The following is a 24967-nucleotide window of genomic DNA, read 5'->3' as shown; positions in this document are numbered from 1 at the left end:
GCCACCACAAAAAGAGTTGCTATAAATATTTTTGTACCTATAGGTCCTTTTCCTTTTTCTCTGTTATCTTTGGGATACAGAACTGGTAGTGGTGTTGTTGGGTATGCAAAGTTTTATAACCCTTTGAGCATAGTTCCAAATTGTTCTCCTGAATTGTTAAACCAGTTCACAACTCCAACAGTTCATTACTATACCTATTTTCTCCTAATACTTCTAAGCATGTTATTTCTGATAAGTATGATATGGTAGCTCAGAATGATTTTAATTTGCACTTCTCCAGTGAATATGAATAATTTAGAGCATTTTTCACATTGCTATTGATAGCTTCTTCTGAAAACTTCCTGTTCACATTCCTTGATAATTATCAATACGGGAATAGCTCTTTTTGGGGGGGTGGGGCAGGGCAATTGGGGTTAAGTGACTTGCCCAAGGTCACGCAGCTAGTGTATGTGTCAAGTGTCTGAGGCCAGATTTGAACTCAGGACCTCCTGACTCCAGGGCCAGTGCTCTACTCACTGCGCCACCTAGCTGCCCCTATAGCTCTTATTTTTAAGAATTTGATTCAGTTCCCTATACATTTGAGAAGAGGCCTTTATCAAAGAAACTTGATGTAAAAATCTTTGAAATTACTTCCATGGTACCTTCCCAAAAATGTAGTTTTCCTGATTATGTCTTTTAATCAGGTCTATTTTTGATTTTGCTTTGTCTGAGATCATGACTGCTATCCCTGTCTTTTTTTTCCCCACTTCAGCTGAAACATAATAGATTTTCCTCTATCTCCTTATTTTAACTCCAAGTCTCTTTCAATTGTGTCTCTTTTAAACAACATATGTTGGATTCTTTTTCTAATCCATTCTGCTATCTGGTTCAGTTTTATACGTGAGCTTATCCAATTCACATTCGTAGTTATGATCACTGTGTATTTCCTGCCATCCTCTTTTCTTCTGTTTATCCTTCTCTTTTTATCCTGTCCTTCCTCAAAGATTTGTTTTGCTTCTGACCACTGCTGCTCTTAATCTGCTCTTCTTTTTATAATCCACCTGCTTCCTTTTCTCTTATCCCCTTCCTCTCCTGTTTCTGCGTTATGTAAGATAGATTTTTAAACCCAAATGAGTGTGTATGCATATGTATATTTTTTTCTTCCTTTTTTGAACCAATGAGATTTAGGTTCAAACATTCATTGACTGCCACCGCATCCCCTTATTTTTCTTTCCACTATAAAAGTTCTTCTTTGTATGCTTCTTTTATGTGACATATTTTTTTCCATTTTAACTCTCCATTCTGCCTTCTCCCAATGCATCCATCTTTCTTACCCTTTCATTTTTTTTTGAGATCATCCCAACATAATCAACTCATACCCATGCCTCTGTCTATGTAGACTGCTTATAACTCCCCTAATAATGATAAAGTTTGAGGTATTACATATATTGTCTTCCTACATAGGAACGTGAACAGCTTTAATTTTATTGATAATCTTTCGATTATTCTTTCATGCTTGCCTTTTTATGCTTCTCTTGAGTCTTATGTTTAACTATCAGATTTTTCTATTCAGCTCTGGTCTTTTCATCAGGAAAACTTGAAAGATCTCTACTTCATGAAATAATCATTTTCCCCCTGAAGGATTATACTCAGTTTTGCTGGGTGGATGATTCTTGGTTGTAATCCTAGCTCCTTTGCTTTCCAGAATATCATATTCTAAACTTTCTGCTCTTTTAACACAAAACTGCTAAATCTTGTGTGATCTTGACTGTGGCTCCACAATATTTTAGCTGTTTTTTCTGGCTGCTTGCAATATTTTTTCCTTGACCTGGGAGCTCTGACATTTGGCTACATATTCTGGGAGTTTCCATTTTGGGATCTTTTTCAGGAGGTAAATTCTTTCCATTTCTATTTTATGCTCTGGATCTATCAGGGCTTTTTTCCTTTATAATTTCTTGAAATACGATATCTAGGCTCTTTTGTTGATCATGGCTTTTAGGGAGTCAAATAATTCTTAAATTATCTTTCCTTGATCTGTTTTTCAGGTCAACTGTTTTTCTGATGAGACATTTCACATATTTTCATTCTTTTGACTTTGTTTTATTGTTTCTTGATGTCACATAAAGTCATTACCTTCCACCTGTTCAATTTCAATCTTTAAGGAATTATTTTCTTCTGTGAGCTTTAAAATCTCTTTCCCATTTGACCAATTCTGATTTTTAAGGAGTCCTTTTCTTCAATGATTTTTTTTTTTTACCATTAGACTAATTCTTTTTTTAAGGTGTTATTTTCTTCAGTTTTTTTTAACCAACCTGTTAATTTTCTCTTCATAATTTTCTTGTATCATTTTCATTTCTTTTCCCAATTTTCCCTCAACCACTCTTATCTCTTTAACTCTTCCAGGAATTCTTGCTGGGCTTGGGCCCAATTAGTGTTTCTCTTTCAAGCCTTGGTTGTAGCCGTTTTCATGTTGTTTTCATCTTCTGAGTTTATATCTTGGTCTTTCCTGCCACCATAACTTTTTATAATCAAGTTTTTGTTGTTGTTTTCTCTTTTTCTGGCCTATTTCTTTTCTTTGAATGTTATGTTAAAGTTGGGCTCTACTCAACTTGGGGTGAAGGAGTGTGGCATTGTCCCAAGACTTAGATTTTTTGTGCTGCTGTTTGCAGAGCTAGTTCTAGAGGGTCTGCAAGTTTTCAGTGTTTCCAAGGTTGTGTAATCCAGGGAGAGGTGTGGTCACAATTCTCCTGATCTGGGCTCTGGTGTTTACCCAAAAAGGACCCCTGGTCCTTTGCAGCTGCAAGTGCTAGCATTCCTCCTGGCCGTGGCCACTGCGCTCCTGTAGCCACAAATGATAGGAGGCTCCTCTGTGCCTTGGAACTGTGACCAGGTCCCCTGCTTCCTGATGACTTTTAGATGACAAGTTCTCCTCTCTACCCTGGAACTACGACCCAGAACTGCATATGGGCAACAGCGTTGTGAATTGGCACCAGCTACACGAGTGCCAGCAAAGGGTCTCCCCCATAATCTTTTTCTGATTAATTGTTCCTTACCATCTCTGGGTTGAGAGTTCCCAAAATCTGCTTCTGTTGCTATCACAGACACTCCCAAGCCCTGGGGTCACAATCATGTCTTCTTTATATTGGCCTTCACCCCTGTATCATAGAAATCTCTCACCAACCCCAAGAAGTTATCTTAAGCTGGAAAAATATCTCACCCGGATCTTTTGTTGGCTCTGCCACTCCAGAACTCTATTTGGCATGTAATTTTTATAGTTATTTGGAAGGCAACACTGGGAGAGTTTGGAGAGTTAGTGCCTCTAGCCCACCATCTTGGCTCTATGCACCATTGTAACTTTAACAATTAAAAAAAAATTTTTTTAATACGAGGGCTTTGGACTCCAACCTCCACTCATTAATCTACTAGGTTCTCTTTTGAGGATGATCCTGCCTTCTTGCCTTCCCCACTAATCACTCCTTTTAGAAAGCATAGTAATCCTTTTTTCCTCTCCTACCATTCCTTTTGCTATTAATTTTTGAAAAGTGGTTCTGTTAAATCTTTATTTTTGAAAGATAATAAATCATTTTATTACATAAACTGCATTTCAGTTAAAAGAAACTATGTCTTGTTTCTAACTATCCCTGTTTTATTAACCAGTTAGTAGTTAAAAATAAAAGGATCTTCATAACTTGGCTAAAAATGCCTTAAGCTGATGAGTACTTTCAAAGATAACAGAGGAGACCAAAATAGTTTTTTCAAGACCAGTTAACCAAAGGAACATGGTATAATAGAAAGAGTGTTGGACTTGAAGTAGACAGAAGCTTGGGTTTGAATTTCAAATCAGATAATGTATGACCAAGAGTGAATCATTCTGACTCTAAGCCTCAGTTTCATCAACTGTAAAACTGGCATGATTCTAGTAGTAGTTATCCCAGAATTTCTTGTGAGAGGCAATTAAGATAATGTATGTCAAGTCTTTTGCAAACCTTAAAGTGTAATGTCATCTAAAACATTATAAAATTTGTATTTTCAAGAGTGGAATTAAGATGGCAGAATAGAAGGAATCAATGCAGATCAATGTCCATTCACAATTCCTCCCAAAAAGATCTATAAAATGCTCCAGACCAAATCCCAAAGGAGAAATCCAGAAAAAGATATAGTCTTTTGTCTATCCCAGTTCACCATAGGTAAACAGACAGGGAGGTCTGAAGATACTGAAGACAGAATCAGGGAAGGAACATCCAGCAAGCAGAGCATTCCGATACCCATAGAGAGGCTTGTGTGCCATCCCAGTCCCATCCTGGGGAAACCCTACATCCAAACTAGGGCACTGGCACAAGGACAGGTCAAAGGAAAAATACTGTAAACATCTAGAAAGGAAGAATTCAAGTACCAAGGAACCACAGCCAAGATTACATCTGACTTAGCAGCCACCACTACAAAGCAATACGCAACTTGGAATACAATAATCCATGCTTACCCAAACAACTGAGTATAATCTTACAGGGGAAAAAAACAGACCTTTAATGAAGAAGAGGAGTTTTAAGCAGTTTTAGAGCTTCAGAGAAACTGAAGTTCAAACTTGAATGAAGAGAAATATAAAAGGTAAACCGGAATGACCAGGATAAACTGCTTACATTATAACACATATATATCCCTTCTGAACACTATCATAATCAAGTTCACAGAGGGAGTCCAATTAGACAAAGCATTGGAATAGTTCTGTTATATCTTAAAAAGAGAAAAGAAGAGGAATGTACTAGGTAGGGGGAAAGGGAAATGAAAGTTATGGAAAACTGTCTTACATAATTGGGTGTGCACGAGGAGACATCTATACAAACAAGGAGGAGGGAGTGGGGGAATGGCCGATATTTAAACCTCATTCTCATGTGAACTGGTTGAAGGAAGAAACACAAACAAACACACACACACACACACACACACACACACACACAATTTTAGTCAACAGAAAAATCAAAGGAAAAAGGGAGAAGGGCTATGGGACAGAGAATTAGAGGGAGAACATGCATGTACAAAAATATTTATAGCTCTTTTTGAAGTAGCTAACAACAAGAATGAGGGATTACCTATATGGGAATGGATGAACAAGTTATGGTATATAAATGTAATATAACACTAAAGGGCTGAATTCTTCTCAGAATAATGACCAACCAGGATTCCAGAGGATGAATAAGGAACTATGCTACCCACATCCTGATGAAACTCAGAAACCAGAGTGAAACAATGTTGGGGGGGGGGGGGGAGATACTGTCATTGTGGAAATTTCTTTCGATTGAATATTAATGTTTTTAGTGAGAAAAAATTTACATTCTCTATAATTATCTAAATCATTTTTTTTAACTTTCAAATCAGAACTTTTAAAATGTCATCAAGAGAGCACTTTTAATTTCCTGAATCAAAACAAAAAACTTATTTAGATGTCTCTGCTAAAGTAAGACCTATTCTGATGCCTTGTAAAAATCCTGTATTCTCAAACAACAAATCAGTGGAGTAGAGGTTCTGATAGATTATATACTGTTTGTGTTGAAAGTCTTTGTTTATGGGATTTCTGATGATGGTCCAACGGATTCATGATAAAAATTACTGAATGGTTTCTTAAGCAGTAAATAATTGCTCAATTATGTTACAAACATAATTTCCCTCTATGACAAGTATGGGCATGTTTAAAGCATTATGGGTCTCTTTTTGCAGCAATTCGAAACTGTCATGATCATGTGCAGATGATTTTGGTGTTTTGGGGACATCAAACTCTGATCACATGTGCTTGCCTGTCATTCAAACTGTTTCCAAACTGCCATGAAGGTTCAACATTAAATGCAAACTGATTCTCAATTATTGGTCAGACCCATGCACATACTCTCATTTGAATTCCGCACACTATGCCAGAGTATCCCTTTTGTCAACTGTAATCTCATCATCTATGTAATCATATGATCAACATACTAATGAACATCTGAGTTCTTGTAGCACAAATGCCAGGCTCCTTGAAAACCATGTTTGTCGTATATATTACAAACCATCTTGAAGGCATCACACACCATCCATCACAAATGTTTTGCATAAACAAATCAATTATTGTTTCTCACCAGAGTACTGAGGTTATTTTCCAAATTTAAATTTAACTACCACTTGTGTTGTTATAATTCTACCTGACCATAATCTGTCAAATGAACTAGTTGGTAAAATTGGTCAGTCATTCAGTAGTTTCTGTGAGAGTGTAGCTGGCTTGTGAGGAGTAGAAGAGAATAAAATCACATCTGAAGAAAGCATTTTCTTATAAAGGTTGATATATGTATATAGAGAGAGAGATAGATAGATAGATATAGATATAGATGTATATATGTATATGTAAACATTGTTAAAAACAGCAATATGTACAACTGAACTTTAAGTACACATATCTCTTAATACATATCACTTGTTATTAGTAGAATAGTAAATATTTTAAATCATTAACTAGCTATATTCACCTTTATCTATTGGTTACATAGCTAAAAATTAAAAAATTATAACTCTCAGAAAGAGAGCTGATAAATTCTACCATTTCTACTACATATCTGTACAAGCAAACATTTTCACTTTATTCATCCTTTAAAATAAAATACAGAAATAAACTCGATGCAGAACCAGATTTAAAACTGTTTTTGACTGGGGATGAGCTAAATATTGCAAACATCTGTTTAAATAAAAATGTTCAACATCAGAATTAAATTCATAATTGATTAGTATATTAAACATCTTCCAAGTTCTAAAACTTATTTCATTAAAAATGTTATTTTGATTCAACTAAATTTATATGAAAAAGAAATTTAATATGAGATCTTACAGACAACAGAAGCATTTCTTTGAATTCTTACAGAACATCTTACATAAAATATTCATAATTATTTTGTAATTAAGAGTTTTCATTGTTTTCAGTAGAATAAAATATTTTCTAAATACAATTACATGAATTTTAATTTGGAGCTGGGGGGTGGGCACCAAAGTTATCATTGTAGTTATCATTGTAGCACTTCATGAATAAATCTAAAAGACTATTACGAGTAGTATATAGCCAATTACTTTGGGGATTCACAACACTTTTTTTTTGTTGAAAGCAGTTAAAAGAAACAAAAAGTATTGGGAAATAGTATTATATGGGATCTGTCTATGTATTGTTTATTATCTAAGAACCAACCTAGCTAAGCTCATAGAGGTTTATCATCAAAACAGTGACTATCAGTTAATTTTTTCGGCTACGGTAAATCATGAAACCAAACACGATGTAGTTGTCTCTGACACAAGCTAGGGTCTAAATTCCACATTGACAGTCAGAATTTACCCTTGGAAATCCTTTAAGTCAACCATAAAGTACAATACAGATCTTTAAACATTTATTACTGAAAGGGGCTTAAGATCAAGTCAGCAAGCCCTCTGTGCCAGGTACTGTGCTCTGGATGTAAAGAAAGGCCCCCCATCCCCCCAAAAAAGTTCCTGTTCCCAAAGAACTCACATTTTAATGGGGAATACAAATGTAAACAACTTTATACAAATAAGATATATACAGGATAAACTGGAGATAATCTCAGAGGAAAGGCACTAAGATTAAAATGGACTGGGAATGGCTTCTTATAGAAGTTTGGACTTTACTTCATACTTGAAGAAAGTCAAGGAAACCAGAAGAAGAGATGAGGAGAAGAGTTCCAGGAATGAGGGAAAGCCAGTGAAAATGCTCCAAATCAGGATATGGAGGGTGTCACTTGGAGGAAGAGCAAAGATGCCAGGGTCACTAGATGATGTCATAAAGGCAGATAAGAATTGTTCACTGACTGGATATGGAAGGTGAGAGAGATTGAGGGAATCAAAGATGACACCTAAGTTTAGAGCTTGGGTGTCTGGAAGGGATGGTGGTTCCCTTGACAGTCTCTTTAAGATAGGAATTCTTAACCCAAGGGGTTTGTAGATAGGTTTCAAGCGGGATCATAAACTTGGGTGGGGGAAAAAAAATCACATCTTTCTTTTCAATATAAATGGTTTCATTTAAAATTCTATCTTAATTTATTACGTCTACTTTAATGCAAATTCCGATAATGCAAATTTATTTAAATTAAATTCACCAGATTGCTAAAGGGGTTCATGATTTAAAAAAAAAAAGTGAAGAATCTCAGTTTTAAAAAAAGGTAGTCTCTATTAGAAAGATGTAGCTGAGATGGTTGCTAGGGAAACAAGAGAATTATAAATTTTACTTATCACAACAACTAGGAGAAAGGCAGGAACCAAGCCTTCTATTCAAAAAGAATCAGACAAAAATGAGTAAAAATTTAGATGGTAGGAAAAAGGATAATCAGGGAAAGAAGTGTTATTATATTCGAGATTGATCACACCACTATGTAACCTGCTTCATCATAAGACAAAAGACATAAACAAGTCCAAGGGAATACAGCAGAGGCCTTCTAGTTGACCACAAATGCTAGGAAGGCCAAGAAAGAATAAAAAGTCTGTGGGCATGATGAAGAGGAGGAAATTCATCAATTACACTCAGCATGGTATGATATCTGCTCATTGTAGAACACCAACGGAGGAAACAGCAAATTCATATCTCAAGCTCACTCCACATTACCAGGATACCTCTACTGAGTGGAACGTAGGTAGAATCCCCTAAACCACTTAATAATTTCCTCCCACTTTTTTTAGCCTAGCACATAGCTGAATTGCACAAATGTGTATTTAATAAGATTGTACTGAACTGTCCTATGATGCAGGCCTTAATGCTAAGATACAAAGGGCTTCTAATAGCCATTGCTAGGAGTACCACAGCAGAGTATAGCTCTTTAGAGGCATTCAAATCATTAAGACCTACAAAATATCAGAGCTACAAGAGACTTTCTAGAGATTTTCTAACAAATCTAATTTCATGTAGCATCTGAAGAAAATAAAAAATTGAAGTGACTTGGCAAAAGTTGTCAGCCACATAGTTCACACAGCAAAACTGAGGTATTCAGGCAGGAAACAAGCATATATTAAATACTTATTATGTGCCAGGCACTATGCTAAAGAATTGAGAATACAAATAAATACAAGCAAAAAAAAAAAAAAAAAGAAGACAATTCCTGCCCTCAAGAAGCTCACATTCTAATGGGGGAAGAAAACACCTAAAATAGGCTAAAAAGGGAGTGGAAGGGGGTAGGGACAGGGTTAAGGCATGAGGGTGAAATGTAGTGAGACTGGAAAGAAACTGGTCTGGGCCTTTCCCCAAAATAGAGGCCCCCAGAAGGAACCCATCAGTGGGAGAAAGGTGCTGGAATGGCAGAGAGATGTTCCAAGGTGAGAAGCCAGATGAGTCATGGTGGTGAATGTTTGAAGAGTCAGAAGGACTACAGAGAGGCAGAGCAGAAATTATTACCTCCTTCTCCTTCCTCTTGATTCAGGGATCCTTCTACTATTCCATGTTATTTTAGCATTAGAACTACTTTATCTAGATCCTGTGCCATAGGCAAAATTTACACTTTTTTGTCAAAATGGAATTATATAATACTGTATAGTTACGCTTCACACACCAACTTCATGGTTGCAAACAGAAGTGAAGATAATGAAGATAACTAATATACTACTACTTCGACCTTTTCGCAGCTGCAACTCAGCATGGAGCAGAAGCCGAATTGGAGTTCCTTAGAAAAGAATTTCACAGTGAAGGAAGGAATTCTGGTACAGATGGTGTGCCTACTAGTGTTTATTTGGGCTCTGCTTTCTCTTGGTCTCCAGGAAAGGGGAACATGCTGAACTTTCTAAGGACTGGTTCTAGGACCAGTGAAGAAGACACACTACAGTGCTGAAGCAATCACAAGCTGCAAAGTCCAGGTGCTAGAAAGTACCTAATTTTAAGTGAAATTTCACAAATCAATCTAGAGAAATTCTAAATGACCATTTCTAATTTTTTAAAAATCCCCCAAATTTATATTTCCAAACACAGCTCTTAATAAAAAGACAGATAATAAAAATGAGGCTCAAATGACATAGGATGAGGGCTCCACAGGAATTTCAGTTGTTCCTATTACTCTATCACTCATCCTTGCCAAAACTTCCTTTCTATAATTTCAAAGTTAATACTCCAAATAGTTAGCCCTGAATGCTTCTTTTACCTTCCAGAATACAGATTAAGGTGTCTCTGTGAAAGATGAATTGCAATTAGATTTGATCGACATGCATGTTGTGGTTATTAACACTTATAAGGAGAAAATTTCTAAAGTGATATCACAAGAAAGTTTTCAAACAAAAGAAAAAATTGAATGAGATTAAAGCATTTACTGCAAACATGGAGTTGATTTCTTACTGCCAAAAATCATTGCTTGAATAATGCTGAAAACTGCGGGAAAATGAAACCAAATTGCAGATGAAAATATTTCCCAATTTGATGAATAAAACTGTGAAAAAGGACAGCTTCCAGCCACTCTAGAAATAACTTCCAGCAAACATAAAGATGAGACAATATCTTAGTACCCACCCAGAAAGACAGTTGTATAGTTCAGTTAAAGGATTCCTCGATCTAAGGCAAGAGGATTCTTGGGTCTAAGGCAAGAAGTATCAAACTTATTCCTATGTCTTGAACCAAATTAAAACGTAGCTGAGAAATGTTTAACAAAATAAACACAAATATAATACAACATAGATAATGTTGACTTGTGGTTTTCTAAGTCAATATACATAGGGATCCCTTTAAGGTCTGGCAAGCTACCCAACACCTAAGGCTGTCTCACAAGAGAATGAAAAGTAGGAGAAGATAAAGCGTGAACACAGTCACATTAAAATGTTAAGACGCAAAATGCTTAAGGCTATCAGACAAGGTCAAAAGTTGGATTGTTTGGGATTAACTATACAGCTTGGTTATAATGGAGGATTCTATTTGGGGTAAGTATTGAGAAATGACAGTGATGAAAGAAAAAGCATCAATAGAACATTTTCTAAAAGAATCGTAACGCTTGTATAGGTATGGTTAGTTGGGATCCTACGTCAGTACTGACGATTTGACTGCCCAGAGATCTAGATCTCCAGGAAAAAGTAATGAAAGGTGTGCAGCACAGATCCACATGTCCTTATTTAGGAAACACTTCAATTGTAAGAACAGGCAATCTAAAAATAAACAACCTGGAACAAGATGAGGGTAGAATGCTGCTGCTGTTGACACCTGAACAGTCTGAGACTGGAGTTGGGTCAGTATGTCAAGAGAATAAAGAAGGGAAGGAAAGGAAAAAGACACCGATAACTAAAAGCAAGGGGAGGCAAATTGTCAAAGCCAAGCTAGTGGAGCAACAGGAAGCAGTGCAGCTGAGCCCTCCGCCACAACTCTTCCAGATAGATCTAGAGAATGCGCCACACCAAAAACTGATGAAATATACGTCAGGGTGAGTCCTTTGTGTGACCCAGATTGGCCAACTGACAGTGGAAACTGGGAAAGGCAGAGGCCACGACTCACAGAGTGCTGCAGCACCAGGGGAAGACTGAATACCATTGCATGTGGAGGCCCTGAACCCTGACCCCTGTGACAGGGACAGATGCCAATGGGCAGCTTTGTTGTCCACTAGCCAGGTTCAGATCACAGATGCAGGGTAGACTGAGGAGAGGTCGTGGCATGGAGCGGCATTCCCAGATTGTGAGGCCTTGGCTGGTGTATGGAGAAAGAAGACAGTTCAGAAGCAGCAGCTGCAGTGGTGGTAGAGCTCAGAACCCACAAACAGAGAAGGATCTCAGTTTCAGCATTTAGCCCAGCCTGCAGAGGAATAACCAAGGCAGAAATCCCAGACCAAAGGAAAGTCTGCAGTTCTATCACTGAACCAGAAAAACGTCCCAGTTGGTTGGCTGAGTCTAGAAGGAGACTACTGTTGCTATGGTTGAAAACTAGTGCTGAAACTTACCTAGCTCAGACCAGGGGGGGGGCGGGGCGGGAGTCAGACTTTAACCTGGATCAGATCCCTTTGGGACCACTAAAAGCCTGTCTGTAAGATCCTGAAAAAACACAACACTCAAAACCCTAAGAAAGCAGCAATAAGGACTAGCCTAAAGCTTTTCAGGGGTGAGAACCTGTGGCCTCCAGGCCACATATGTCACTCTAGGTCTTCAAGTGTGGCCCTCTGACTGAATCCAAACTTTGTTCTGTGAAATTTGGATTCAGTCAAAGGGCTGCACTTGAGGACCTAGAGGGCCTTTTGTGGCCTTCAGGCAACAGGTCCCCCACCCCTGCTAGAAGTATGGCAAAACCCAACCCTATCATCAAGACCAAAGTTAAGAAGCAGGCTGGAAAAATAGGCGAATAAACTAAAAAGAACACCATAATAAGCTATTATGGTAGCAGGCATGCTCAAGATACAAACACAGAAGTGCACAAGCATCAGAGAAAAATATTTTGGGCAATTCAACAAGAATTCTTGGAAGAGATGAAGCAAGAGTTTTAAAAAAGAGCAAAAGTTTTTATAAATGGAACGAGAGCACTTGAGGAAGAAATTGGAAAAGAAATGAGAGCTATAGAAGAATTGAAAATGGAAAATAGCTTGGCACATGAGGTATAAGATCCTGCCCAAGAAACACTTTCTTTGAAAAGCAGAATGAATGAAATAAAAGTCAGGGACTCCATGAGTCAACAAAAAATACTAAAACAAAGTCAAAAGGCTGAAAAATGGCCGGGGGGGGGGGGGGGGGGGGAGGAATGTAAGGTAACATAGGAAAAACAAGTGACATGGAAAACAGACCAAGGAGAAAAAAATTTAATAATCATTGAACTATCTGAACATCAGGTCCAAAAAAATAGCCTAGACATTCTCTTTTAAACCTTAGAATTTAGTTGTCTTAGAACTAGAAGGAAAAAGTAGAAATAAAAGAATCCAACAGTCACTCCTGAAAGAAAACCACAAAATGAAAACTCCAAGATACATAGCCAAAATCCAGAGCTTTCAGCTCAAAGAAAAAAATACTGCAAGCAAGCTGGAAAAAAAGAATCCAAATACAGAGGAGCTACACTCAAGGTCAGATCACATATGACTTGTCACCACTATAAAGGAGCAGAGAACCTGGAACATGATATACCAGAAGGCAAAATATACAGACTTATCAGACAAGAATAACTTACTCAGCAAACCTGAGTATAATTCTAAAAGGGGTGGGGGGGAGGAACTTAAGTGAAATGGAGAAGTTCTGAGCATTCTTGATGAAAAAACCACAGCTTGGTAGAAATTTGAAGTTCAAATATAGCAGTTAAGATAAACATAAAATGGTAATCATTAACAATTATAACTGACCAAACAAGAATAAACTGTTTACATTCCAATATAAGCAGATGATACCTCTGAGCCCTACTATCATCAGGGGTCATAGAAGGAGTCTAATTAGACAAGGCTTTGGAGTAGTTCTCTTATGTCTTGATGATCTTGAGAAAATGGAAAGTGAGAGGCAGAGGAATAAATTTGGGGACAGACGAGGAGAAGTGAAAGGAAGGTTAAGGAAAATTACCTGATATAATAAGGATGCATGAGTAGATGGGATGGGAGGAGTAGCCAACCCTTTAACTTTACTCTCATTTAAACTAGTTAAAGGAAATAAGAATACACACACATATACAGAGTTGGGTACAGAATACATTTCATTCAACAGGAAAGCAGGGGAGAAAGGGAAGAAGGAAGAGGGAAATTAATGAAAGGGTAAATTCAGGAAGGGATTAGTCCTAAACAAAACAAACTCTAAGGTTGTACAAAAATATTAATAGCTCTTTTGAGGTGATAAAGGATGGAAATTGAAAGGCGTGTCCATAAATTGAAGAATGGGTGAACAAGTTATGGTACAGAAACATGATGGAATACTATTGTGTGGTAGGAAATGTTGAAGAGGATGATTTCAGAGAAACCTAGGTACACTTGTATGATCTGATGTTGAGTGAAGTGAAAAGAATAAGAACAATTGAAAGACAAACGATCTGGAAAGAACTAAGAATTTCAACCATGATTCCAGAGGATTAATCATGAAATATGCTACCTATCTTTTTTACAGAGAGATGATGGACTCAGTGCAGAATGAGACTTTTGAGATGGCCAATGTGGAAATTTGTTTTAACTGATTATGTATGTTTGTAACACGGTTTATTTTTCTCTAGTTCTTGAGAGAAGCATGTGTTTTAGGTGGGAGGATGAGATGAAGATTTTTGCTGACTAAAAAATATAAAATATAATTTTAAAAAAGAGTAAGATGAGGCAGAATTTCTTTCTTTTTTTTTTTTTTGGTTTGGCAGGGCAATTGGGGTTAAGTGACTCACCCAAGGTCAATTGGGGTTAAGTGACTCGCCCAAGGTCACACAGCTAGTACATGTGTCAAGTGTCTGAGGCCACATTTGAACTCAGGTCCTCCTGACTCCAGGGCCTGATGAGGCAGAATTTTACAGGTAAAAATTTTCTACTGAAAAATGGGTAATAATGGTTCATGCTTCATACTCTCATTAATATCTAGACAGTCAGTGAGCTATACCTTAGGTGAAAGGCAGTTTGACATAGTGGATAGATAGCCTAGCAACTGGAAAGGTGAGGAAAGTCCCACTTCTGACGCATATTAGCTGTGTTACACTAAGCAATTCACTTAACCTCTCTCAGTGCCCAAAGCAATTCTCTAAGACCATAAGTTACAAAATAGGTGCTAATTTGACCTAGTACAAGTTTATTCACAGGGAGTTGTCTATACTAATGAAATCAAAGGTCTAATCCAAAAAACATTGAGGCAAAGATTAAACAAGTCTTTGCAACACTGGAACAAACACTGAGATGTGGCCATGGAAGTGACTCTGTAATAAGTTTTCATTTTTATGAGAGTCCATGTTGCTTCTGAGTGCAGCTTTCCATATATCACCAAGAGGCTATTTCTAGGGGACTCTGTATAATCACAACAAGGAGGCACATGTCACTCTCAAAGACAATACTATCAGTTCCACCTACCCAGGTTGTTTCCCCCCAAAACACTTCATATGGCACTGCTATGAATAGTAAGAAGCTGGTGAGAGAGAAACCCATCCCTTTCATGAGGCCTAATAGGAAGAACAAGTCTTGGTTGGCTCATTTTATTTTAGCACCCCTAACTGCCTACCTGACATGTAAGGACAAACAATCTATGCAGAAGTATTTTGGATTCTTTGGTTTTGAAGTGTTGTTCATCCACTACATTATTATTATTGTCCAAAGGGATAAGACCTAACAATTCTGATCCTATTAGTTAAGCACCATCAGGGAATCTGCTTCAGGGACAAAAATCCTCAAGTGTTATGAAAAAGTATCACCCATTCTAAATTTCTGCCAATATTTAAATACTCATACTTTAAAAAAAACCTTTCTTTTTTCAAATGAAGATTTGCCCTTTTTCCCTCAAAACCTCCCATCAGCTGAGAAAGTAATAAAAACAAAAACCCTATTACAAACATATATGGTTCAAGCAAATCAAATTCTAATATGGTCCATGTCTAAAAAAATTATGTTGCAACCTGCACTTTTATGTCTATCACCTAACAGGAGTGTTTCCTCATAAGCTTTCTGATATTGTCACTGATCATTGCAATGACCAGAGTTCTGTGAGAATTGATTATTAATTCTGTATTTTGTATCTGATTTTACTCTGCAGGTGATTTTATGTTGTATATTCTATGTAACAAACCTAAGCCTCTTCTTTGTCTCTAACTATAGAAAGCACATTGAGTTTGGCAGTTCAGCCTCCCTCTCTGAAGTTAAATACAGAAGTTTAAACTTTCCCACAACCACTATTTATTAAATGAAGAAGAAACTATTCTAAGTTTAGAGGTTCAATACTCTCATAAAACACTTTAACTCTATGGGAACTGTTATCTCAGCAACTCTTGTAAATCACTCCTGCCAAGGGACCCCTGCATAACCTAAATCTCTGAGAAACTTCATGGCATTTGTGTATCATCCTTAAGAAGCAGGCTACCTGACCTTGTTCCCATCTTTAGTCTCATCCTTGTAAATGAAAATGGTGGTCTCATGTAACCAATCATAAATCCTCAATCCCATGATGTTGCCAATTCTATTACCAATTACTTGATTTTTATTCTGCACTTATAAAAATGAACCGCATCTTCAAATCTGGGTCTTCAGTTAGAAACGGAGGCAACCATTAACCCCTTTATTAATATGTATGGCACCCTATTAATAAATTTATCTTGCTTAGAGAAATGTGTCTGGGTTTGCCTTTTTGTTAAATTTCACTCATGATAGAGCTAAGTCTTTCAAAACTGATTTTCTTTATGATATTTTTGTTACCGTGTAAGCTGTTCTCCTGGTTCTGCCCACTTTATTCTTCATCATACAAATCATTTCAGGTTTCTCTGAAATGCTTTCTCCTCATCATTTCATACAGAACAACAGAATTCTGTCACATATACATGTCATAATTTGTCCATCCATTTCCCCATTTGATGAGTACCATATCAGTTTTCAATTTATTAGCACTGCAAACAGAGTTCTCATAAATACTTGCGTATACATGGGGCTTTTTTCCTCTTTGATATTTATGAGTTATAGATTTAGTAGAATTATCACCGGACCACAGGGTATGCATAATTTAATAGCTTTTTGGGCATAGTTCCAAACTGCTTTCCAGAATGGCTGGACCAGTTCACAGCTCTACAGTTCATGAGTGTATCTACTTCCTCATCCACATCCAGAAAAAGAAATATGGAGTCTCAATGGAGATCAAAGCAGACTATTTTCTTTTTTGTTTTGTTTTTCTTTCTCATGGTTACTCCCATTCATTCTAATTCTTCTATACAACACGAATAATGTGAAAATATGTTTAATAGGAATGTATATATAGAGCCTATATCAGCCTGCATGCTGTCTTGGGGAGGGGGAGAAAATTTAGAAGTGAATGCTGAAAATAAAAATAAAATAACTTATTTTAAAAAAAGATAAGCAGCCTGGAATAAGATCCATTAAAACCTTAAAAACTAATGTATGTATGTGTACACACATACACACACACACACACACACACACACACCCTACTTCCCCTAATGCCCTTTCTACATGTCATTTTCCCTTTTTACCAACTTTGCCAATTTGAGGGATGCAGTATAGAACCTCAGTTATTCTAATTTGCATTTCTCTAATTACTAGGGATTTGGATTTTTTTTTTACATGGCTTGTATTTCTTCTGAAAAGTAACTATTCATATCTTTCGACCATTCATCAATTGGGAAATACATTTTATTCTTCTAAGTCTGAAGTGGTTCCTGATACATCTCAGAAATAAGACCTTTATGAGTGAATTTACTGTAGAGATTTTTTTCCCCATTTACCTGCCTCTCTTCCAATTTTCATTCCACTGGGTTTTTTTGAGCAAACACTTTTCAGTTTTATGTCATCAAAACTGTCCACATTAACTTCTGTGACCTTCACTATTGTTTCATTATGAACTCTTCCCACATTCTTAGATTTCTTAGGTTTCCTTGCTTCTTTAATTTGCTTATGCTGTCACCCTTGAGGTCTAAGCCATATACCCCTTTGGAGTTTATCACAGTATACAGTGTGAGATGTGTTCTACACCTATTTCTTAGTCTGGAAAGCCAGATTGTTTTCCAGTTTTTCCAACAGTTTTTGTCAAATAATAAGCTCTTACCCTGATAGCTAAGACCTGTATGTTTTTCAAAATACTAGGCTATTCTGCTCATTTGCCTCTGTATATCACGTACGTACTCTGTTTCACTGATAAACCTCTGCTTCTTAACTAGTACTAAATTGTTCTGATAATTACTGCTTTGCAATATATTTTGAGATCTTGTGCTGCTAGGCCTCCGTCCTTCTTACTTTTTTTTTTCATTAATTCCCTTGACCTCCAGATGAATTTTGTTTCATATTTTTTTTTCTAGCTGGAAAGGTAAACCTTTGGTACTCTGATATAATACTGAATAAGTAAATTAGTTTAGTTAACACTGTCATTCTTATATTGATTCAGCCTACCCATGAGAAATAAATATTTCTCCAATTATTTAGATCTGTCTGTATTTGTATAAAAAGTGTTTTGTGATCGTGTTCATACATTTTCTCTGTGTGTTTTGGCAGATAGTCTCTTCAAAGCACTTTATGCATCTAGTTATATTCAGTGGAATTTCTTTTTCTTTCACTTACTGCTACATTTTGTTGGTAATATACAAACATGTGAACATATTGATGAACTTTGCAGGGCTTTTTTTAATATCTTATAACTTTGCTGACACTGTAAATTATTTCAATGACATTTTTTAGTTGAGTCTCTAGGATTATCTAAATAAATCATCACATCATCTGCTAAAAGTGGTAATTTTGCTTCCTTGTTACCTATGCTTATTCCTCCAATTTGTTCTTTTTCTTCTCTTATTGTTATGGTTAGTATTTCTAGACCTATGTTGAATAGTAATGGTTATAATAGACATTCTTCCTATATCCCTAATCTACCAGAAAAGCCTACAGTTTTGCCCCATTAATGATAACATACTGGGCTCTTGGTTGACATAGATACTTCTTATTATATTAAGGAAAGATTTCTTTATTCTTATGTTTTCTAGTTTTTTAACAGGAATTGGTGCTGTTATCTTCTCAAATGCTTCTGCACTTGATATAAAGATGCGATTTTTGTTGTTCTTGGTTTCAACTACATCAATTATTAGTTTTCTATATAATGAATCAGTCCTATATGCCTGGCAAAAATCCAATCTGATCATAATTTATAGTCTTTTTGTGATAGGTTTCTACAGTCTCCTTTGTAATATTCTATTTAAATATGTTTCATTAATTATTATTGGGGATATTGGTCTATAGTTTTCTCTCTCTGTTTAATTCTTCCTGGTGTAGGTATCAATACCATATTTGTATCCTACAAGTAATTTTTAGGAACCCCTCTTTCTCTATTTTTCTCAACAATTTGTGTAGTATTAGAATTAATTTTTAAAAAATGTTTGGTAGAATTCATTTGTTAGTCCTGGATTCTTTTGCTTTTGGAGTATTCAGTTTCTTTTTCTAAGAACGGATTGGTTATTTAAGTCTGTATGTTCTGTTTTATTAATCTGGGTATTTAGTATCTTTCTGCAGGTTCATCCATTTAATTTAGATTTAAGTATTAGTACAAAAATTGAGAAAATATTTCCTAATAATTTCTTTTATTTCTTTTTCATTGTTTCTATACCTTTTTCATTTCTGATAGTGCTAATTTGGTTTTGTTCATTAAAATATCAGTTTATCTGATTTTTTTTAAACCAGCTCCTAAATTTATTCAGTTTTCTTTTTCAATTTTCAATCTCTTCTTTAATTTTTCAAGATTTCTATTGTGATGTTTAGTGGCAATTTTAAATTTATTGGTTTTCTGTGGATTTTTAGTTATATGATTAATTCACTGATTGGTTCTTCATCTTACTGATTTTCAGATATAGAAATTTCTCCTAAGGACCGCTTCTGCTGCGTCCCAAATATTGTAGTTAGGTGTCACATTGCTGTCATTATTTTTAAAAAAATTACTGATGTTCATATGATTTTTTTTGATCTGCTGATTCTTTAAGATTAAGTTATTTGGTCTTCAATTAATTCGACTTGTTTCTTCAGCAATTTTTAATGAATATAGTTTAAATGCATTATATGCTTTAAAACGTATGCCTTTAGAATTTCTACTTTTCTGCATTTGTTGGTGAGGTTTTCACATCCTCATAATGGTCAACTTGTTTGTGAAGATGTGAGAAATATGCATATTCTTTTCTATTTAATAATCTCCAGAGGTTTATCACAGCTAACTTTTCTAAAATTCTATTCAGAATCTTCAGATCTTTTTTTCTTTAGACTTAAGTCTGAGAGGGGTAAATTGTGGTCCTCCAGCATTAATTTTACTATTTCTGTCTATAATTCATTTAACATTTTCTTTAAGTATTTAGATAACTATGATAGTTGATACATACATGTTTAGTATTAATATTAATTCAATGTCTATGGTACTTTCTAGCAAAATGAAATTTTCTTGTTTTCTTTTTTAACTGAGTCTACCTTCTGCTGCTTTGTCTGTTTCTGCTATTGTTTTGTCCAAGATCGTGATTGCTACTCCTTTTTTTTTTTACTACACCTAAAGCATAATAGATGTGCTCTATCCTCAAATTTGAATTCTGACTCTTTCTATTTCAAGGGTCTTTCTTGTAAACAAGATCCTTCTTTTCCTCTCTCCTACTCTACAATATATTCCACTTATCCTGTCTCTCCTTTCTTCTTTTAAGATCATCATAATGTAATAGAAACAATCCCAGAGCCTCTGTCAAATTAGACTCCTTTTATGACCCTGAATATTGATACATGTATCATCTGCCTATATTAGAATGTAAACAGTTTTTCCTTGTTTATTTTCTTATGAATAGTTTCCTGTCTTTACTATTTTATATTTCTCTTGACACTTATGTTTATATTTCAAAGTTACTACTCAGCTCTAGAGTCTTTGCGTTAGGAATGCTTGAAAGTCCTTTATTTCATTAGGCTCTATCCTTTGTCCCATAAGATTATATTCAAAATTGCTGGATGAATTATTCTTGGTTTTAAGACTATATGTTTTGCCTTGTGGAAGGTTGCATTCCAAATTCTCCACTCCTTAAGAGTGGTGGCAGCTAAATCTTGTGTGATCCTGATGGTGGCTCTTCAGCACTTGACTGTTTTTCCTGTCCAGTTTGCTTGCAGTATTTTTATTTTGATCTGGAAGGTCAGGATTTTAATTATAATATTTCTTGGAGTTTTTACTTTGGTGTGTCTTTCAGTATTCTATTTTTACTTTTCTCTCTAGTTCTAAGAAATATGAGAAATTTTCTTTTATGACTTCTTGACATATGATTTCTAGGCTCTTTTTTTTAATCATGACTTTTAGGTAGTCCAATGATTCCTAAATTTTCTCTTCTCAATCAGGTCAGTGTTTTTGCTATGAGATACTTTATGCTTTCTTCTACCTTTTAACATCTTTTATTATTTCTTATTGTCTCATGGAGATATTAGTTTGGTTCATTCTAATTTTTAGGGAGTGTGTCTTTGTTTCTCTTGTGCCAAACTGTTCATTCTCTTTTGAATTCTTCTATAGCTCTAGTGCTTAGTATGGGATCTCTTTCAATTTCTATGGCCAAAATGCCCCACTTGATGTGTCCCTGACTAGACTCTATAACCCCGCTGAGGTCCAGCAAACTTTCTGTTTGTCTCCCTATGCTGTCCTGGACTGCAAAAACAATTCACTGTGACTTTTTTTTCCTTAGATTTTCCAACTGGGATCTGGTAGAATAGGTGGGATGCATTTCTTCCTCCTACTCTACCATCTTGGATCCAAACTCCACTCACCACAATTCATAAACTGAATTGTAGTGCACATGAAACCATTCCATCTGGTAATATGCAGTTTTACTGTACTTTTCATCTTTCCACATTCGCTTTACTTTTCTGTTAGAGTATTTATTTTTTCTGAATACATTTTGTTAAACATTATTGCAATGAAACTTTTCAAGTGTTCATTATGAAAGAGAATTTGGAAGGTGGGCCCCAACTTGTATCCTACCTACACCATTATAACTGCTAAAGGAACTCCTTATGTCAGAGATACATTATTGTATGGCATGACCTTGCATTCTACAAAATATCCAATGTCTTATTACATACACAATAGGTAAAAAGGTAGATCTGTCCCATATGCAGTACCAATAATCCTGTTTACTTTATGAAAGTAATAAACTTGAATCCAATTAAATACTTTTAATTTCTTCTAATCGTAATCTTAGAAAGACTTACAACCTGAGACCTTATAATATCTCCCTACTGCCTACACTGTTAAGTTCAAACTTCTTAACCTGACACTTACAGTCCTCCACAATGCTGTGCCACCCTATCTTTTCCCATTTATATCATAGCATTTCCATTTATATTCCACCTAACTTTAACCAAAGTGGACTATAGATAGTTCTTGCTTTGTATAAGTGGACAAGGTAAAGGACAAGGATTTTTACATAATGTGAATTTGTTCAGAGATGCAGGGAAGAGAAGGAGGCAGAAAGGGGGCTACATGCCCATGAAGGAAGGGCCCAAGGACATGTGGGAGCTGGGGACAGAGAAGAGAGAGCAGAAGGAGGAACACATGGAGGGGTCGTGGGGCGGGGCAGGCATTAAGCTGGGGTTGTCAGACATGTTGGGGATGAACACAGACCCAGACAGGAGAGGATGGGCATCACACAGGCCCGGGGACAGACATATTGTACCCAAGTGCAGATGGATGGAAGACAGACATGCAGGGCCAGACACAGGGTGGGTGGCCAAGTGAAGCAAAGGTCTTCTCTCTTAGCACTGGAGGTCTCAAGATAAGCACCCAATGTGACAATGGTGGTAATCTATCTGCCTATTGTTTGCTTCCACTTGGAGGGGTTTGGTTTTGTTTCGTTTTGTTTTTTTTTTGGGGGGGGCACAGAAAGTCAGTTCAAGGAACAGGAACAGAAAAAGAGCACAAAAAAAGAGAGTATAGTAAAGTTAACAGGTGGTTTTTTTTTGGAATGTGAATCTCCTTCCAAATTCTTTACATAAAGTTGAATTTGTATAATGCAATTTTATATGGAGAGCATCTATACTTGCTATACTCTACACAAGTTCTTCACTATTCTCTGATGCTAAGGATTTTTCACCATTTCTGCCTCCTAAATGTCTATTCATCATGCCTACCTCAAATACCTTCTTCATGAAGCTTTCCTTTATCTTTCTCTTTTATATGTACCTTTCTAGTTAGAGAAACTGCAAGGGTGTAGTAGTTAAGAAGTGAGTTCAAGTCCTGCTTCTAACACAAAAAGGATATATAGTTCTGGTTAAATCACTTAAGCTGTCACTGACCAAGCAACTTTCTGAGACTGTAAGTTGCAAAGCTGATGCTGATCTGCAATGGTAAAGTGAATTCCTTACATCAATGAAGTCTAGGCCAAAAACTGCACTTAAGAATTGCTTTGTGTTATAGCTTTATGTATATGTGTTCAATAATCCACAAGCTCTTTTAGAGTAGGGCCCATGTCATCTCAATTTAATATTTCTTTCAGTCTTTAACACTGCTTTGCACTAAAAGACACTTAATAAATGTCTGTTGAATTGAATTAGGGATACTAGTCTAAAAGCAAAGCAAAGTAATAACGATTTTTTTCAAAGTCTGTTTTTCTCTAACTGAAACACAATTTGAATTTTTCTCTAACTGAAACACAATTTGAATTATATTTACCCCATCCTGGTGGCAGAGGTCCAAGAGGATCAAATTCTTTATTCTGAGTTGAAGTAAACAAATCTTGATTCTACATAAAAACGAAAAGGACGTATTAATAACTCAGTACTAACATATCTTTTTTAGAAATTCTAATAACAGCACTCATATTCACAGATCTGCTGAAGTCTATGAAGCCCAGGAGGACTTTATATTCTAAAGAATACCATACAGATGTGACAAAGTATTATACAAATATCAAGCTTAATAGTAATAAGTTTTCTTATCCTCATTCCTGCTTGTAGTTTTTCTTAAATATTTAACACTCAATTAAAAAATTAGCATTACAATTTGAAAATGGAAAAAAAGGCTGATGAAAAAAGTTAAACAAAATTCTATTTTGCACAAGTATCAGAAAAGGGCTTCAGAAAGACTGTGGCTAAAGTTATGAGATAGGAAGCAGATAGCTTACTGGAGTAAATGAGTTAATGATTCCAGAATATTAGTGGAAAAAGCAGAGATTTTAGAAAATAAGCCAAGATATTTTAGAAAAAAATTATTTTAATCAGTTTTCAAAAAAAAAGCAATTAGACAATTAGTATGCGTATACACTGGAACAGTGATCATGGTAGTCATTCAAACAGTGCAAGAAATGAGATACAAAGAAGCTTATCATGGTGAGTTTGCTTACCACAGAAAGATAGGTAACTGGCAAATATAATGACATTACTGCGTTAAAAATAATGGTCACTGAAAGGTGAAGGTAATATGAGATGAGAACAGAAGCACAGGAGGAACTAGGATCCCTCAACTTCCCTTCTTAAAATCCCTTATTTCCTTCAAGACTCTTAGCTCTAGCATTTTTATCTACATGAAGTTTTTCTTGATCCCCACCCAAAGCTAGAGCCCTCTGTTCCTGATTACTTTGTATTTTGTGGTTTTTTCTATATATAATTTTGTGGTTTTTTCTATATATAATTCTATATATAATTCCATAATTCCCATGTATTTCCTCCAATATAATGTCAGTATCTTTTAAGCAGGGAATCTTTCATCCTGAGAGTCTAGTGTGGTGCTTGCCACGTGGTGGGTATACAACATATGCTTACTGAGCAGGTACTGTGAAATAGAAAGAAAACCTCTCAAATTTTTATGGATTGTTTCCTTCTGGCTTAGATACAAGGGTTTAAAGATTTGTGATCTGTTGGAACTTATGTTTTGCTAAGTATTTAATGTCTTGGCACCAGTAGTCTCTAAAGATAATAAAGTAAATTACTTACATATTTTGGTACACTTACCAGTTACACCATCTCACTGCCACAGGACTAAAATTAAATATAAGCCCTATGGTTTTCAGAACACAAAGATTCTTTACCAAAGAAGGGAAATATATTTCTGAAACTGAGATGCAATTTTTTTTTTGTCCAGATCTGTGATTATATCACTATAAGGAATCTGTCCCAATGGCCATCAGCAACTATTCTCCACCACATAGACAGCTTCCCAGATTCCTTCAACCAGGTGAAGCTCCAAATAGCTTTCCCTTTGCAAAAAATAATTAAAATTTCTATCAAGAGTTCCATGATAGTAACTTAGTGTTACATATTTTGGGCTAAAGTTTTCCCTTACTCAAATTAAGACAAGGCTGCTCTAGATTAAGAATTACTTAATTATTTTTCCCCAATTTAGTTGTATTTATTCTGTTTTTTGAAAATAAGAAGCAAATTTGTCCTAAACTTTTGGGACAATT

At 35.8% G+C, this 24967-nt stretch overlaps 1 protein-coding gene across 2 annotated transcripts in view; it reads right to left on the bottom strand.

Moving 5' to 3' along the window:
• ITCH (itchy E3 ubiquitin protein ligase) overlaps positions 1–24967 on the bottom strand; it is a 159933-nt gene that overhangs the window by 38526 nt on the left and 96440 nt on the right. For both annotated transcript variants that reach the window (XM_036748660.1, XM_036748661.1), the window contains exon 11: positions 23239–23308. In XM_036748660.1, coding sequence (XP_036604555.1) covers positions 23239–23308 — 70 coding nt within the window. The remainder of the gene's footprint in view (positions 1–23238; positions 23309–24967) is intronic.

The sequence above is a fragment of the Trichosurus vulpecula genome, chromosome 3 (assembly GCF_011100635.1).
Source record: "Trichosurus vulpecula isolate mTriVul1 chromosome 3, mTriVul1.pri, whole genome shotgun sequence".
Classification (NCBI taxonomy): Eukaryota; Metazoa; Chordata; class Mammalia; order Diprotodontia; family Phalangeridae; genus Trichosurus; species Trichosurus vulpecula.
The sequence above is the reverse complement of the archived record's forward strand: the minus strand, read 5'-3'. Positions and strand labels throughout refer to the sequence as shown.